The 16,416-nt window shown below is 38.0% G+C and overlaps 1 protein-coding gene across 1 annotated transcript; it reads right to left on the reverse strand.

Moving 5' to 3' along the window:
- Positions 1-6,791: 6,791 nt before the first annotated feature.
- LOC139722424 (NADH dehydrogenase [ubiquinone] 1 alpha subcomplex assembly factor 4-like) lies at positions 6,792-14,958 on the reverse strand. Its single transcript, XM_071633717.1, has 4 exons — positions 14,761-14,958; positions 11,910-12,007; positions 10,921-11,100; positions 6,792-7,597 (listed from the first exon to the last, which is right to left on the reverse strand). Exons 1-4 carry the CDS (start codon positions 14,894-14,896, stop codon positions 7,460-7,462), a joined length of 552 nt encoding a protein of 183 aa, XP_071489818.1. The 5' UTR covers positions 14,897-14,958; the 3' UTR covers positions 6,792-7,459.
- Positions 14,959-16,416: the final 1,458 nt, after the last annotated feature.

Consider the following 16,416-nt stretch of genomic DNA (forward strand, 5'->3'; position numbering starts at 1 on the left):
GAGTCACAGATGCAGTACTTCTGCTTCTTTCTTCTTCGTTTTGTTTCCTTAGATTTTTCATGATGCTCTAAAAAAAGAAAAGAAGAGATAACAGCAAGTGAAGATGATCAAAGACAAATTTTTAATATTTTTAAATTTTTTCTTGAGTAAAAATATGTTTTGGTTTCAAAGTTGGTGACTTAAACTTATTAATTGCATTGCTGATACCAGACTAATGTATACATGCTCAAGTATATTTTGCAGGGTTCCGGATGTAAAGTACATGGACAGTAGGGGTTTTATTTAGACTGCGTTTAAAGATACTATGACTTATACATAGAGAATGTCACATTGTGAAGTGTGACAGATTGACTTCATATAAAATAGGTTGATTCTCTGGAGTTGCGAAAGATGAAGCTTCTTTTTATTTTCATTATTTTAATGGGAGAGGTAAGGATAATGGATGGTGCTTGAATGGCATAGATTTTGAAACAATAAGCAGCAATCATTTTGAAAGTGATTGTGAAGTGATTTCAGTTTCAAGACACAAGAAGGTTAATTTTTTTTTTTAAAGGGTCAGTTATCTTTTTTTTTTTGAAAGGGTCAGTCCTCCCTTCTCCCATGGCAAATCATGACTATTCGGAGATAAGAGAGATATCCATATTGGTAATGGCTTGTCTCCCATATTCTAATGGTCAGACATTGAGTATTTAGCATGAGTGAAAACAAACCTACTATTGGTGCATCTTTTGAGACAAAATATTCTGCTTTTCTTCCATAATTTGCTTTGAAATTCCATGAAACTCTCAGATATGGTTCATCTTAACAGTTCTGATAGCCGCAAGAAATGCTATATTGACAAATTACGGAAAAGAATGGTAGATGAACACCCAAGCCGTACTGTGTCGTCTGTATCACCATGTAGATCCTTACACTGCATGCCACCAACACATAGCATGCTTGCATGCATTGCATCACAACTGCTCAAGCTACAGTATACAGGCGAGCAGTTTATTTTCACTCCAGCTTTACCGGAAGTGACGCATACCAGACCATGAGAATCGGGACTTGATAAAAGAAAAGTGTGATTCATCTTCGTGTTGCTTGTGTTCACAATCAAGACAACATGGATAGTCAGAAAAATCAAGCATTTTTTCCCCCAAAGAACATCTACCATGGTACTATGATTTTGAAATAGGGCTTTGTCCCTGCAACTGAAAGTAAGCTTTATCAAGTTTTCAGACTTTATGACAGGGTGGTTTTATAAATTCGCAAGGTAGAATTTGTAATAGAAGACTTTGGTCTGCACTTATGTTAGTCATTACTAAATATAGGCCTAGTTTTGAGTCACGTGAGGTGTTTTCTGTGAGCTGTTATCCCCTCAGACACTGCAGTCTATTCCTTTTTGAAGAGCATAGAATGACATGAGTCATGGGTTGGCCAAATAATATGACAAAACCCACGAGGTATTTATGTTTGCTTGAGTACACTTGCAGTGAACACTTACACACAGATCAGCTTAAACAAATTCTATACAGAGATTGTTCAATATGAGCGTTTCAATTTTGGAGACAGAGAATTTGTATGATCACTGATGTCACTGGAGTGGATGAATAGTCTGAAAAGTACAATTGGAAGGTTTGTCAGACTGTGAATGTCTGTCGGTGTTCAAAGACTGTCTTCTGTTTCTTTTGTGCTGCTTGTACAAAATGTTATGCAATCGCATGTCTGTATTTAAGGATATAATTTTTAACGTTATGTTTGTATGTATGTCTGTCTGTGTTGTGTGTTGTTGTTGTTGGTTTTTCTTTTATTCCTCCCTGTCCTGAGCTGTTGAATGTTGTAAATACTTCACTGTACAAGGGGCATCTAGTGGTCACAGCCCATAGCTCTGATGGACATGGTCTCTAACTGTAGAAAGGATATGACAATCTGTTACGTTTCACTGATGCTATGGAAGATTCTGCTCTGCCTTGTAAGCTCGTTATTCTGGCAGCCGTCACAAGATAGATCATTGTTTCTAACTGCACGGTAACTACCAGGATGAAATTTGAGCGAATCGTGACTATTTTTTTCCCTTCACGTTCCTCCCATTTCAAATAATTCTGGTGTAAAGGGTAGGGAGAAGTTGAAAACTAGCTGAATACGTTTCATGCATCTAATGTTAACAAATCAAAGTGGTGTGTATCATGTGTACTGCAGACCATGCATATTTTTTTTGAAGTTTTTTTTTTTTCTCTATTTTTTTTTTCTTTCTCCACATTTTCACAATTATGGCTTTGGAAAGTCACACATTTTGCAGCCTTGGATTTTGTGTGGTGATGTTCTTTTATCATTTATCTTGCTTTTATTTTCAAACAATTATAATATATTTCTCACAAATGGAGTGTTTTTTACCGATGTATAATTTTGGCATTTTGACTGTTGTAGGATGTGTAATTTAGGTGGATGAAATCCTTACTGAAAAAATACACACAAGTCTTTATGGTGTAAAAAGCTTCAGAGCCAAAGAGTTGCTTGTTTTAATGAACAGTGTAATTACAAGAAGAAAATATTTAAAGATAATGTAAGATGTGAAAAGCATGAAACAAACAGTACATATCTGACCGCATTGTCAAATAATGTAGCATTTGTAGAATATTGAGCAGAAATATATTTGTGAAACTACTGAGATTACCTTGTGCATGGAAAACATTCATGTTTTCTCTTTTGTACAATGAAATTCTTCATGACCAAAAGAGCAAGTAGTTGTATATTTCTAACAGGATCTATACATAAAACCCTTTGAATATTTTAAAAATATCTTCAGAGGGGTTGAGGTTTGGTAAATATTTGATACCCCGTACTGCTGTTTTATAATTAAATATTTCATGTGTAGAAGGCACTTTGGGTCGTTATTGTATATGTGAATATTAGGAGATATTGTGTACATGCAAAGAAATAAAGAATGGAACATGTCCACATTACATTAAAGTGTTGTCATCATTTTATTCTTTTGTTTTGCTGCTGTGAGAGAGGAGGATTCATATCAGAGACAAATAGACTACTTCAACAAATTTTCAAACAAACTTTAACACAAGACAGATTAGTTCTTTTTTTACAACATGAAAATACCTATATGGACTGAAATCTGAGACTGGTTCCTACCTGAATTAAAGAAAACGAGATGGAACGTTTTCTTAAAACATGGACAAAAGGGCATTCAGTATGGACAGTCCATAAAAGGTGCCCCCTAAGGAATGTCAGATTTATGACAGGAATTCATCTTGAAACAACGGCAGCTGTGTCACAGCCTCCATGGCCTGCCAGCCAATCAACCAAACATCAGGTTTATAACGTCTTTTTGTGAGATAATCAGAAACCACTTCTGAAATATGAAAGAGCAAGTAATTTCAAGAAGGATTCAATGTTTATTTGATGAAAATTGGTCTTGAAACGGCTGAGATATCAACAAAAGCAATCCTAATAGAATTGACAGGCCACAACTTTTATTAGGATCTCCTTGTTTTACTTTGTTTATTGATATCTCAGTCATTTCAAAACCGATTTTCATCAAATAAACTTTTGATTCCCCTTAGAATTGTGTGCTCTTTAAAACATTTCACAGAGTGGTTTCTGAATATGCCTCAAAACGTTACAAGCTGTATCCTCACCTCAACCAGCCCTGTACAGTCATTTCAGTATCTCAGTCATTTCAAAACCGATTTTCATCAAATAAACTTTTGATTCCCCTTAGAATTGTGTGCTCTTTAAAACATTTCACAGAGTGGTTTCTGAATATGCCTCAAAACGTTACAAGCTGTATCCTCACCTAAACCAGCCCTGTACAGTCCCTTTAATACTGACAAGCTTACATCCACAAGTCCACACATGAATACAGACATGGCCGGGGTCAATACAATATCAAGCTTCTCTTTTACCTCCTTCATACTGTTCATATTAAAAACATGCACCTATAATAAAATTGAGCCAAACTTGGTTGAAAACTACAGTGGAACTGTGTTGTGAAGAGGTTGGATATGATAAAACTCTTGTATAGCAAGATGATTTTGAAGGCCCAATTCTTTGTCTTTTGGGTTTTTTTTTTCTTCTTGCGTTTTCACCAGTGGTTCCTGGCTTCAGTAGTCATGTGTGAACGCATGCTGTCTTTTACCGATTGCTTCCGTGAATGTGTTTGTGCAGTGGATTTCAGTTTCCTCTTCATTTCATTATATTGGGCATGAAATTATTAGCAAGAGAGGTGTATGAAATTCCAATGTGATGATTCTAGTTTGCACATTGGTTGTGGTCGAGAATTACACATCATCCAACAATTTCTACAATACATCGAAGTGTGAAACATTACTTGAATTACACAAACTATTTTCCCTTGAATTTTTCTGTGTTTGTGTAGGTGGTGGCACACAAGACACACACACACACACACACACACACACACACACACACACACACACACACACACTCACACACACACACATATATTTTAAAGGCACATGGTCCCGGTGGTTTAGTCAAATGCGTATGCGGGTGCACGGCGCAAGTTTCCTATAGAGACCTACGCTATCGACTCCTCTTTAGCGCTTACGCTGTGACCCATTTCCCCCGAGTCCGAAGAAGTCCGATCCACTGTAGTCAGTGGTCCGATCACAGTTCGGCTCATGATTCGGCTGAGGGGGATGACAGCTTTAGCAAACTTCTTTTGTGATGTCATACTAAGAAGCACATATGCACGCACCCTGGCATTATGACAGACTGCGTGATGCGCAAAGAAGACAACGAAGGCAACGTTACCTAGTAACACCTTAGCGTTTTACTCTTGATGACGGCTCAACTTCGGGAATCTTCGTATCAATGCTAACAGTGATCGGCAGTATCATCAACAGCGCCCTCTACACTACAGAACTGTGCGCCTTTAACATAATGTGTGCTTTTTTTTTTTTTTCTGGGGGGGTGACAGGCTTTAGGGAGGAGATAAATAAGGTGAAGGCGATAGAACAGACATAGAGGTACCAGGTCAGGAGGGGCAGCTGCGGAGAGCTGCTGGGGGGGGGGGGGGGGGGATGTCAACACTGGGTACAGATATCCTCAAAATTATTTTCACCTCAGAAATCATATCAGTATTTAAAAGGACACAGCAGTCAGAAACTTGTGGTTCACATAGTAAATTATATCAGAAAATCCACAAGCAACAGTTTGGTGAAACGGGATATATACATGTATATTATTCTGGAAAAGAGATTGACAAACAGATCCAGCTGTATATGCAAGAGTGAAATTTTGTAAAAATCAATGTACAAAGCCAATACAATGAACAGTGATGCATCTATGTAAAAAAGAAAAAAAAAGCAACCCCCAAGGACAGAGCAAGGACTTAATAAAATGTAATAAAACATAATAAGAAACATTAAAAAAATCATATCATTTCCATGGATTGTCAAATCACATTCAAATATGCACTGCTCGGCATTTGCTCCCATGAATTATCTGCATGTAAACATAAATTCTACCCACAAACATAACTCTAACCCTAATCCTCCCATCAAACTTAACCTGAAACCATATCACAACCCTTACTCTGAGTTCTTGGGGGAAATAACACCAGAGCAACTGTCGCAGGAGCAAATGTTGGGTCACCATAAATTCATAAGGGGTATCTTGACAAATACACAGACAGACAGACACACACAGTCATACACAGAAAGCTTACTGATGAAAATCACATCATACTTAACAAAGAGATATTCACATTTAATAAATACAGACACTTTATTTGATATATTTATTCTTTCATTCTGTCTCTTCTCTAACGTCATAACAATGCTTTGCAATTCATGTTTCACTACCATGGAACATATCAAACATAATCTCTCCCGTAACAAAGGATACTGTGGAATCAAATATAACGTAATGCCTCTGGCATCCTTCAGAGTAGAGGCATGAACATTGAAAGAACAGCAATAATATCACGGACAAAGAATGCAAATCAGGGTTGCCAACATAGCATATCAGTATCAGGACCACCACAAATGGTTATTGGTGGGGAAACTATACTTAGATTTCACATGCATCTTCATAGGTAAGAATAATTCCAAAATCAGGGGGCTTTGCATATTAGTAATGGAATTTATTTGTCAAAACAAGGAGGAAGTGTAGAAGAAGCGCAGAATTTACACAATACATGGCAAACATCTCAATTTTGAATACCAGAGTGGTAATATCAAACATTCTGACTGAAGTTTGCACATGGGCATATTATTTCTCTCGCAGTGCGCAAACATTTGTTTGCACACTTCAGTATTGTTGTCATCACCATAATGTTCGTCTTCTCTTTTTCCCTAGCGTCAAAGCTATGAACTCTTCCAAATTCTAGCAAAGCGGTTTGACTCCTATGCACAATCCTCACATAAAATTAATCGAGGAAGTACAACTCTGATCCTATAACCTTGCCCAGAGTACTTGCCAAGGTATATAAAGAGAGGCTATTTGAAGATTGACTTTACATCAACAAATCTGAAGTTATTACTGCGTACATGTGGGTTGAGACATATACAATATACTGTATATATGGACAATTTTGCGGAACATCAATTTTTGCGTAACATCAATTTTTGCGTATTGTGCACTTCATTTGGACAGAATTCTAAAACCTGTGAAAATATCTTCACAGTTTTCTCTGCACATTTTGAATGGGTTGACAACTGCATAGTGCCAATTCAAAACCAGCGAGTTTTTGAGCAACTTAGCACTAAAATATCAATGTTTATAGTAAAAGTGGGACATTCTAGCCTTTGCTGTAGCGAAAATTGGCTGAACAGAAAGTAAACTGAAGTACCGTTCTCATGAAAACTTAATTTACAGGATTTACTACTTGAAGGTGTAATCACTCCTATAACATGGTCTACATACCTATCTCTGTCGATACAGTGTTCGTATAATGCTTTCACATACTGGTATATGTCAGTTACAGACATTTACTACGCAAAAGGAGTGTGTTGTGATATGAGTAACTTGCACAATTGTCTACCCATTACAGTATGCAAGATATTATGTATTAAAAGCAAAATTGGGTAAGATCAAAGAGACCAGCATAAGTTGAATATAATAGACCAAAGAAGAGGCTCTAGAACTCATTTGTACATTCAACTTATGTTGAAGTCATATATTGGACATTCAGGACTGTGAAAAAAGTTACATCTTACATTGTAGCAGACTGGTTTTCACTTCTTGGGTAGTGACTTCTACAAAGCTGACTGCATTTGGCGCGAGTCCAATGAACAACAAAAAGTACTTCCCCAAACTTATTCATCCCCTCCAATGACATGCCAACATCCACAAGTACCTTACTACCGATGCTGTCTGAACAGAATCACTTCACTGAAAAGCCCTGGTGGCCCAATGCAACCAAAAACTGACCGGGCGGGACCCTCACCATCGGGTGGGGCCCTCACCACAGCCCGGTCCCCTCGACGCCCAGCGGGCATCACCTGCTGGGGATGCGGGGCACATCCTTCTCATCCAGCAATGGGAGGACCTTGAAGGACTGGAAGTACTCCAGGATGTTCTCTGTGTCCTTCAGGTCCACCTTGTATTCCTTCGACAATCTCTCTGCAGAGTATTCCTGGAACATGGAATTAAAGGGATGGTATAATTTTGGTTGAGACCTAATTTCAGGTTTCTAACATTATATGGTGAGATAATGAGAAACATCTTATGAAATATGAAAGAGCATGTGATTCTATGAGGAATTCAACGTTTATTTGATGAAAATTGGTTTTGAAATGGCTGAGATATCCAAAAAGAGCGATTCTAATAAAGTGTGGGACCCACACTTTATTACGATCGCTTTGTTTTACTTTGTTTTTGGATGTTTCAGTCATTCCAAACCTGATTTTCTTCAAATAAACTTTGAATTCCTCTATCATAAGTGTTTTCTTGGTATCTCGCAAAAAGTTAAAAGCCCAATTCTAATCTCCACCAATACTGTACTATCCCTTTAAAATACAAACACAGACAGACAGAGTGACAAGAGGGTGAGGACACATTCTCGATAACAAGCGTCAAGAAAAAAAAATAATTGTAATTATCGCGATAATGCTCTCGCATTTTCCAGTCCCATTTCTTGCTTTTCTCTTCATCAAAATAAAGTTGTCATTATCATTCAATGCATGTAACCCAATTTTAACAGAGCATGGTTATATTAAGTGTACTTTCCACAAATGTTCGGATATCACGAGAATCCGGATATAACGAGAAAAATCACCCGGAACCAACGATCTCGTTATAATGGGATTCCCCTGTACAGGGGAACCTCGCAATAGCAAGGACCTACAAACCATGACAATTACCTTGTATGTCAGGTTTCTCACGATATCAAAGTTACAAAAAAGAAAAAAGAAAAGAAAAGAAATATAAAAAGTTGGGACCTGCAAATTTGCCATGATATATCAGGGTTTTGTTTTATCTAACCTCTTTGTAACAAGGTTCCATTGTATAGCTGGAATAAGCTGACCTCTCAATTGTTAGCAATATATGTACATACTCTAGGCGAATCAAAGTTACAACACAATACACTGGAAGAAGAAGGTAGCTTGTACCAATGATTTAATGACATATCTTTCATCTACTCTACCTTTTATGGCCCAGAATTTGATCTGACAAATGCTTCTTTTGCCTCTTCTTTTTTCAATGATGCTAGAGTAATACATTTAGAAACAGAATTTTGATCCTGAGCCCAGTCTCATTAAACCAAAGGATATATCTAAGAAATGCCTTGCCATAGGAAATAACTAGATATATCGCTACGGCTACTGATATGCCTCCGCCATAATGCATGGTTCTCCTAATAGGTCTATAGTACAATGTCTTGACAATGTGTGATGACAGTTTCACACAATTGGCAAAATATTAAAATGACAGGTTTGACACAAATGTGCTGAATGTTCACTTTTTCTAGAACTAGGTTCAATTGGATGAATGATTAAAATGTCAGAGTGCAGGTATTTGGGGAACTGATGATTTTTACTTGACTTTTGACCCTTTTATAAGTCTATGCATTGAGTAATTTTCAAGGTATTGAGAAAAAGCATAATTTCAGTATCAAATGGGGAAATAGCATTATCTAAACCTGGCCTTTGACCTTTGACCTCACAGTTCCAAAGAGAATCACTATTAGGTTGAACATGCATAAATATGTAAGTTTCATGACGATACCTTGAGTTACTTTCGAGATATGGAGGAAAAAGTGCAATTTAGCACTTTCACTTGACCTTTTACCTTTTGACCTTTGACCTTTTGGCAAGAAACTTCCCCAAAAATATATATTGGGTAATACATGCCATACATCAAGTTTGAAAAAAAAAAAAACCCTTCAGGCATATTGCATTTTAAGGAAAGTAGTGATATTTTGAGGAGTTGACCTTGACCTTTGACCCCCTGACCTTTGACCCATGACCCCAACTTCCCTAGATAATCACTGCCCATCGGTACAAGCATATATGTGACCGTGCACCTCAAAACGAACATAAAGTCGCACACACTGATTTTGCGTGAGGACTGAAAATAAGTGAAATCGGTCAACCTTGCCGAACTTGCCTTTTTCATATTTGCTGAAAGAGCGGGTCTTCTTTTACATTATGCTAAAATTTGGTATCATGTAGCGGCCAGGAAAGTGTGTTTTTTTTAGCGGTTTATCTCGAACATTTTTGGTAGAATAGTGTGATTGGGTGTGTCTTTAGAATCCCTTTTTCATTTCTGAAAAACCTTATCCACACTCTTCACTTTCAAGTCTAATAACTTTTGAAAGGATAGTGCTACTGCTTTGAATGTTGGCATTAATTATGGACAGAATGTGTTAATGAGGCGTGCTTAATTTCAGTTAAATCAAATATTCCCTTCATTGTTGTTACTCTGATGGTTTACTTCTTGTTTTTTGTCCCATTCATCGCACAGCCAGCACGGTTTGGTAAAGATTAAGCGCTTGAATAGACACTGTACTTCAGAGCCTCTTTTCTCAGATCACACTTTTCCTGAGTTTGTGTTTTCTTTCCAATATTTAGATAGGTTAGGAGAGTCCATTTGATTTGAGTTATACATCATTTTAAAGCTTAAAGTCTGCTCTTTCAGAATATGGTCTTAACTAAAAATTCATGTCTGGCGACTTTTTGTTTGTTTTGAGGTGCAGGGTCACATATACTAAGTTCCATGAAGATACCTTGAACCATTTGCGAGATATGGAGAAAAACATGAAATTTCAATTTTTTTTTCACAAAATAACCTGTGACCTTTGACCTTTGACCCTGTGACCTTAAAATCCACACAAAGTATCATCCCCCAAGGATATACCCTCATACCAAGTTTGATGTAAAACCACCACACGGTTCTTGAGATATCGACAAAAACAAAACGGGACGGACGGACGTACGGACGTACGGACGGACGGACGGACGGACGGACGGACGACCCGAAAACATAATGCCTCCGGCCACTTCGTTGCGGAGGCATAAAAATGCCATGACCTATCGGCACCTTTCCATGTACAAATCAAATAAAAAGGCTGATGTGACGATGGCTACATGGAGGCATGGTGAAGACTTTTTGACATTCAAACTGTCACACTGTAACTTATTAGTATGTTTCAAATGTCATTCCCAACCTATGCTGCTCCAATGCAAGAAATTCATCAGGTCCGCTCATATATATTTACTCCTGAAGAGCATTTCTCTACTCATGACGTCCAGACTTAAGCATTACAACTGAAAAAAAAACCACAGTATTTTTCTCGAAGAAAGTTCATGTCCAGGAAGTACGCGACAGATGTTAACTTTGCCACAAGTTCAAGAGAAAGCAAGACTTTGTGTCTGACCCCTTTCCACTAGTTCGCACCACCATGGCCCAGTAGGCGAAATAGCGGTACATCCTCGCCCTGATGTGATTCTCACTGACCTCCTTGTTCTGCCGATGTTTGGCCAGCATCTCCAAGGCCTGCCCGACAGACAGCCGACCCTCAGGGATGGTGTCCGGCTCCAGGAAGACGCTGGGGGAGCCCAGCTTTTGCTGCCGGTTCTGAGGAAGAGGACGAGCCTTACGCTTGGCCTCAGCGGCCATGTCCACATCCATCAGACGCTAGGGGGAAGAATATCATTTGGAATTTTAATTTCTATTTCCTTCGACATGAATGATGTAAACGCTGATGGTTTAGAAGAGACTACAAATGTGAGAACTGATGAAAAGCTATAATGTATCGCAGTAGGTTTCCTTTTTAATACAACAGTTACATTTTATCTTATGCAAGGTCAAAGACTTCAAATCAACAATCATTTGAATATCCCTTTTCAAAACAGAGCCTCCTTACATTTTCGTACAAGTTAAATGCTCTCACTCTAACTCAAATCAAACAGAAATTCCTGAACATCATTTCTTTTTTACTAGGTTATGTCATTACTATCAGAGTGGCAGCACATTCTGACCAGTATGAATCATATAGATCTAGATCTTTAATAACAATTTGGCAAATATCAAAATGTCAATTGTGAAATTGAATTTAGTCAGACAGACGACTTTTAGCAACTTAATAACAAAACAAAACATAAGTCAATTTTAAATGAAAAGTATAAAATATTTCGAGAATCCTGCAAGTCAGCGTAATTAAAACAGGCCCAGTGGATTATTTCAGAATCTCCACAGGAAGGTTTAAAAACTACAGATATTTCCAGTACTTGGTAAAATTCTTCATAATTCACATGGCTTTTGAATTTTGATAACTTGCATATCAGTCAAGGCAAAATCAGTTTGATGGCAAATTTGGTGTACATGTATTCACTTTATCTACCAAAGTGCCAGGAGATGACTACAAGATACTGGGGATGAGTATCAACACTGGGGTCTTGGGAGTGTGGAGAGGGATTCGATAAAAGTCAAGAATGTGACCTGACCTTTCCTTCTACTTCCTGTGACATGACCTTGACATCTTTCAGCATTCCCAGCAACCTCTCATCTTTCACCTGCTCCCTCTCAAGGATCTCTGGATTCTCTGTGAAAGCAATAATTGTAAAACGAGAAATGACATAACCATGGTCACTGTGACAAACAGGTATGAAACGTACTCGTACAGAGAATCCCACATATGCCCAACCAATGGCAAATTACTACTGGCAAAATGTACTTTTATGCCTGTATGTGGAAATCAGCAGCTGAAGTGGACCAAAATATGTCAAAAATATTTTCACGAGATGGTATGTAATCACTCTTGATAGTTTGAATTGTACACACAGATTCTGGAATTAAGAAAAGTGGCAATTCTGACTTCAACAATATCATCAAATGAATGAAAAGTGATGGCAGTTTCAGGTCTGGTAGGGCCCTACATGGTATTAACCAGTGAAGAGTTTGCTCGCAAAAACAGTTAAGTCCATATTTGCCAAATGGAGATATTTGCGATCAAAGGTCAAGAAAAATAAAGAGAATAATACAGAGACTCCAACCCCAAGCACCTTCTGATCTGGAGATTCTCCCGTCCGAAACCCCTAGCAAACGGGAGACTCCAAGTTGATGTGTGCGAAGGGCGAAGTTCCTTGGATTCTAACCGTTAGATGTTCTCTGGGGCTCTAAGGCTTATTTTTTTTCAACATACGATAGAAAATTAATAAGTAAGAAATCCTTTCCACCGGAAGACACAGAGCCAGGGCGGGAGAAATCAAATCTCAAACAGGAGAACGGGAGATTGTGCAAAAATGGGCTTTCGGCGGGAGATCTCCCGTCGAAAACGGGAGAGTTGCAGTCTCTGATAATAAGAAAATTTTTGCTTCTTTTGACCATAACTTCAAGAATGTACCTTTATATGTAGTGACCAATATATCATTTAAAAGGTATCATTTTGTACTTTAAGACAGACACTGTCCTTCAAAATCTTAAAAAATGGACTTATCGGTTTTTGTGAACAAACTCTTCAAGTGTTGTGTTGGGTTTTGTTGTTGTTGTTATTTTTTTATAGAAATATTTAGTGGACCAATGTGTTACTATCCTCCTAAGTAACAAAGTTTAATATCAAAACCAAAATCGACAATATACACATCTCATAATCCAATGTGTGCCAAATCAAAAAGTGATATGATGCTTTTTAGAAAGTACTGTAAAACCAGAAATTTTTGCATGCATCTTAATTTTGCAAGAGCCAAGATTCACAAATTTTAAACGTGCACGAAAGTTCTTGCCTTCACTATACGAATTAAATCCCTGTGGCAATTCATGAAATTTCATACCACAAAAAAGGCTGGCGCCTCCAATTCGTGAATATTTAATGCCACGAAAATAACTTGTTTTACAGTATTTTGTGTAATTTTGGTGCAGCTGGCTAGCCTATGCCCAGTTGAACTTGAGATGCAGATGTCACTTTGCTGGACACAAAACTGCATTTCAAAATTATGCCCCACTGGCACTGGCTAATTAATTCCTGAATTCTCGGAACGGTGTGTAATTGATAATAGACTCGATAAAACTCACTACAGATTACAACTTTTGTGTGTTCTGACATCTGTGACAACATCTACAAGCGCAGGCCTGGCTCAGCTCAGTGCGTCTCTACAATTTAGTATAACATTATGATCTAAATTTTAATCTCGTCATACCAGGGGGTGGTGTTTCACTACGTCAAACTTAAGTTAAGATTGACTAAAAATTATGGCATGCCATTGGTTTCCCTGCTCAAATTCATTATCCTATTTCACCACCCACTTCAAAATGTTTAAATTTACAGAATAGTAAACTCCATTGTTATTTATCTTATCTTGTATTATCAATGGCTACATGAAAAAAGTCTCCAAGATCTTCATTTTCATCAGAAAGTTAAGCAAAATTGAAGACACACAGCATACCATAATTTTCAGTCAATCTTAAATTCTAAGTTCTGTGAGTTCCACTTAAATTCTTCATGAAACACAGGCCTGCCTGGCTGGTGAGCTGGCCTGAGCCTGAACTGCGACCAGCCCCAACGTGCAGCGTTGGGGCTGCGCCGTTTTCGCATTCAGATCGAGGAGTTGTACAAAACAGTGGTTTCGGCGCTATATTTCCTTAATTTTTCAACAAAAACTACGTCTACTAGGAATACTTGTACATGGGTCGATTAAACCTAAATGATTAATTTCGGTGACTGTTTGATGCATTTCATTGCTTATGATGCAGAAAATGTTGTGTTATAAGGAGAATATCTTCAGCACGCCGGTCTCCGGGGCTAGCCTGAGCCTAGACAGAAAGACCTGTCTGTCCGGAGGAGTCTTTTATTTTCTTATTTAAATTTTTCATTTATAACGTCATAAATCCCTCTCCTCCGGAGACAGGAGGGGATCCGTGAAGCCAGACGCAGTCTCCGCGGATTTATATCCCCGACGAGCAGATATTTCTACAGACCAATCTTTCGGTCAAGCCTGCGCCCGAGTAAGATCATTGTACAACTTTGTATGCTTATGAAGGGGTCCGTTTCATGATCACGAGAGACTTTTGGCATTTGCTCACGAGAGACACAGCACAATTGAGTTAGGAGAGACTTAATGAAAACATTTTACTGATCTTTCAAAGTCTCTCATAGCTACATACGAGCGGCCATCCTGAGATCTATGTAGAGACTTGTGTGATTACTTCATTGTCTTCAAGAAACGGTGGACCTCCACCTCAGGTGATAACACACCTCGTCACCTGTCCAAGCCCAAGCCGCTAGCCGCCCCCGCGGCGCGCGGCAACCCACCCGGTCCACTTCCACCAAGCGAAAAGATGCACGGTACCGGTACCTACCTCTCTGATATTCGGCAATTTTCTTGGCTGTGCTAGGATGTTTTGGAGATGGTCTTACTTTCTGTTGGTCAATCAGACGATGTGCCCGGTTTTCTACGTTGAAATTTGTTGCTGCACGGCGTAATGCACCACCCATCTTGGCACTATTTCTAATTTTCCAACACGTACCGTCACTGCGGCAGCGTGTCGGCCATTAGATTCAACTTCTTACATTATTTTCACATACCTCGTACAATGTACCTTGGCAAAATTGCGTAAGATCCGAACGGCAATGCCGCTTGGATGCTTCTACTCGATGCTTCTTGGACAACTCGACCTCCAAAAGTTCAGCCGTAGACACGACAACTGTACTCCTTGCTAGGGTGGTGCTTGCAGTTCGAGAGCGTGATAAAGTAAACACTTTTTCGAGTTCATATTTTTCATAAAAGATTTTGATGAAAATCACTGTATTATATACCATATTAAAGGTAATTTAATTGGTTGTCAAGCTAGCAGGTTAATACAAAAGGAAACTGTACATATGAGTGAATAAATTCGTTTTTGTCCTCCAAAGCACAAAAGTAAAAATTACAAAAATTGACAAGTTGTCTTTCATTTGCAATATACCCTTCAGGATAACAATGACAACAAAAGACCAGTGTAACACAATGAGATACATGAATGAGTAGCAAAAATAAGTTTTCATTCTCTTTATGTCTTTATAACCTCTAACAAAAACAAAGTGGGAAACCAAAGGGGGAAAATAAGAATTTTCTGTCAACTCAGACTTCAAATGACATATAGGCTATATAGGGAGTAATATGCATAAACATGATTAAATGAACAGAATTTCTTTATTTCATTCCTTTAACTTAGTAATTTAAGAATTGTAAAACATTATTTACAATTCTCTAATTTGAAGAAAAAAACAAGAACTAAAATTTCTTCCATTTTTTTTTATAATTGCTTCTTCTCTTATTTCATTTGAGATTTGACAGAAGATTCTTCATTTTCCTCCATTATCTTTAGCCTTCATTGATATTTTGGGCTTTAAAGATATCATAGATATTGAAGAAGTGTTTACTTGTTTTTTGCTCAGTGTATTATGTAAATTATCTTTATGGACTCGACGGTTTCATGATAGGACAAGACATAAATTTCCTTTGTTCATAAAATATTGTAGGTCAGTGGCGGATCCATGGGGAGTGCATCGGACATGCGCCATCCCCCTTTAATTTTTGTTAAAACAAAAGAAATAAAAAGAACACTCGGGGGAGGGGGTGCGTGCGCCCTCCCCCTTTAATTTTGTAAAAGTGCCCTCTCTTTACGGAATTTCTGGATCCGCCCCTGTCAGGTCGAGATGGAACCTTTTCCTCCAATCTGATTCCTTTCTGCAAACTCTGGAAAAAAGTTCAAAGAGCCTTTTCATATCATATTCGAGACTTTTCTTTATTGAAGAAAGTCGAAATAGTTCATCAAAATTTGAAAGAAAGACGTGGAATTTTATTTGATAGTTTCATAATAATGTTTTCACCCAATATTGATAAGGTCCCTATTAACAATATTCAATTTAGCTGACTTTATCAACGGTAATGTTATAAACTCACGAGTTTATGTTGGTGATGATCTTGCAAACATCACTGATTTGGCGATCAAGATGTCATCTAGGTCCTTGCA

Source organism: Diadema antillarum, unplaced genomic scaffold (genome assembly GCF_040938485.1).
Source record: "Diadema antillarum isolate AM-2024a unplaced genomic scaffold, OU_Dant_1.0 scf00000165, whole genome shotgun sequence".
NCBI classification, from domain to species: Eukaryota; Metazoa; Echinodermata; class Echinoidea; order Diadematoida; family Diadematidae; genus Diadema; species Diadema antillarum.